General features: G+C 44.1%; 1 protein-coding gene across 1 annotated transcript; it reads right to left on the reverse strand.

Annotated features, from left to right (window-relative positions):
• Positions 1 to 411: 411 nt before the first annotated feature.
• Positions 412 to 636, reverse strand: LOC101981847 (ubiquitin-like protein 5). The gene has a single exon (XM_005359835.2). It carries the CDS (start codon positions 634 to 636, stop codon positions 412 to 414), a length of 225 nt encoding a protein of 74 aa, XP_005359892.2.
• Between the last annotated feature and the right edge of the window lie 2,008 nt (positions 637 to 2,644).

The following is a 2,644-nucleotide window of genomic DNA, read 5'->3' on the forward strand; positions in this document are numbered from 1 at the left end:
TTCTCAGGGTCTGTCCTGAAGGTGATCTCGGCCAAGCAGCGCGTGCACTTGACGAAGAAGCGGAATATAGGCAGGCCCTGGCAGGCCACATTCTGGAAGGTTTCCTTCCGCGCATCAAACTTCTTTCCCCTGTAGATGAATTCTCCACACGTCTTGCACCTCATGCTGAAGGGGGCCATCAGTCGAACCACGTACTGCCGGTCCTTGGGTCACTTCAGTTTCGGGACCTTGGACGGGTCGAAGTCAGGTGGGGAGTATTTGTTTAGAACTTTCCATTCCGACGTATTCGCTTCAGGAACAAAGCAGCACTAAAGTTTTGATTCAAGTGAATGTTCAAAATGGAGATCTATACCAGTGTCAAAATGAGGGAGGGAGAGGAAGGCAGGGTAGACAAGGAGAAGGAATTCCCGTCTACTGGTAATAAAGCTCCAGGTTCATCCCATCATGGATTTCATAATCTCCCAGAGACACGTGGTCCTTAAAAATCGTGTACCATTTTTTCAGGACTATCTTCGTCCACCGGGTGCCAGTTTGGGCCGCTATGAGTTTTTTCAAGTCCCCGATGGTGTCATCTGTGTTACATTTGACGCGGACTTTCTTCCCCAGACGGTCATTGCAAACCACCTCAATCATCATCGTGGCTGGACCTCTAACCCCTCGAACTAACAGAGGACACAGTTCCTAGTTCGAACGCCGAGCCCTGAGTAGCAGTGTTCTTCGGTCCCCTCAGAATTTATTAGGACTGGCGCCGCGGTTTTCTTGACGTAGCTTCCTGGGCTGGCTTACTGATGTATTCATAGGCTTCAGCGTTCTCATTGGCTGTGGTATCTGACTCTTCAACCACAAATAGTACTTTCCACTAATAGGAAAACCTAGGCCTCTGGTGGGAGCTCGAACAGTTTTTACAGACAGTTCTCCAAAAGGAAATTTTGGAGAAAAAGGTAGTTTCTCAAGGTCTATGTAGTATTCCAAACACCTGTTGGCAATGTCTCTGCCCAAGCAGCTGAAATTACAGCCTGTATTCTAGCATTGCAAATGTTTTCTGATGAGTCAATTAATTTATATACTGATAGTATTTACTTGTCTCAAATGATTGATCCTTTAGAAAGTGCTCCTTATATTTCTCCTGTGTCCTGATAATACAACAACAATTATACTGTCTACAATATTTATTATGGTCCAGGCGGGATCCTATTTTTGTGAGTCATAGTAGAGGTCATACTCAATTACCTGGACCTCTGAGCGAGGATAGTCAACTCGCAGATGCATATACCCGAATATTATTTCCAGCTCCCCAAAAAAGGCTTCTAAACTCAATAAAAAATATCACTGAAATGCTCGTTCTTTGCAGCGCCATACTGGTCGCTCTAGAACCACTGCCTTACAAATGATCTCCCAATGCTCTGCCTGTGCTCCTTTTTATAACACACCAATGGCTGGAGTTAATCCTCGTGGTCTTACACCGAATGACATTTGGCAGATCGATGTTACCCACCAACCCTCAGCTGGAAAGCTGAAATATGTGCATGTTTCAGTTGATACTTGCTCTAAAGTAGTTTTTGCTTTGCTGCATAGTGGAGAGAAAATGAAGGATGTGATAGGTCATTGCCTGCTGGCCTTCGCTAATATGGGCTTACCTAATGGTATTAAAACAAATAATGGTCCTGCATAGACTAGTGGAAAATTTCAAACCTTCTGTGTAAGTAATGATATTAAACACCTGACAGGTACTCCATATAACCCTGCTGGACAAGCTATCGTAGAAAGAGTGCATATGGTCATAAAACAGTATTCCACAAAAATAAATAGTTGGGAGTATATTCTCTCTCCCAATACACAATTGGCTTCTATTTTATTCATCCTAAAAATTTTTTAATATTTATTTATTTATTATGTATACAATATTCTGTCTGTGTGTATGTCTGCAGGCCAGAAGAGGGCACCAGACCACATTCCAGATGGTTGTGAGCCACCATGTGGTTGTCGGGAATTGAACTCAGGACCTTTGGAAGAGCAGGCAATGCTCTTAACCACTGAGCCATCTCTCCAGCCCACTCATCCTAATTTTTTTAACTGTGGATCATGAGGTTCACTCGACCATGGAGAGACATTGGAATAAAAGTTCTCAGTCCTTAGGATGTGTATGATGGAATGAACTTCTTACAGGACAATAGAAGGAGCCCACGCCCCTGTTGGCTAGGGTGAGAGGAGCTGTTTGTGTTTTTCCTCCAGGAACGGACAAGCCCATTTCAGTACCACAGCGATATGTTTGGGCTGTGGAAAAGGATGGGAACTGATCCTGTGAGAGCCTGAGAATGTGAATAACTGAATCCACAGAAATCTTGGGAAAGCTTGGGAAAGCATAGAGTAAAGCATGGTTTCTTGGTAGCAGCAATTTCTCAGGTCTGCTCTGCTTGGTAGAGGCAAGCATGTGTTCCTCTCATCTAAGACAGGCTTCCTGACTCAGCTTTAGCTGCAAAACCCTGCAGCTCTTTTAAGGGATGCTGCCAAGAGAAACTTAAACGGTGTCGATGAAAAGCTGAACGCATGCTTTTTAGTTTTCAGCCATAGCAGAAAAAAAGGTGTACTGTTTGAAAATGCTGGCTTTCTGGGCTGTCCTGTCAGGGCAAACTCTGACTCTTTT

This window comes from Microtus ochrogaster, linkage group LG2 (assembly GCF_000317375.1).
Source record: "Microtus ochrogaster isolate Prairie Vole_2 linkage group LG2, MicOch1.0, whole genome shotgun sequence".
Classification (NCBI taxonomy): domain Eukaryota; kingdom Metazoa; phylum Chordata; class Mammalia; order Rodentia; family Cricetidae; genus Microtus; species Microtus ochrogaster.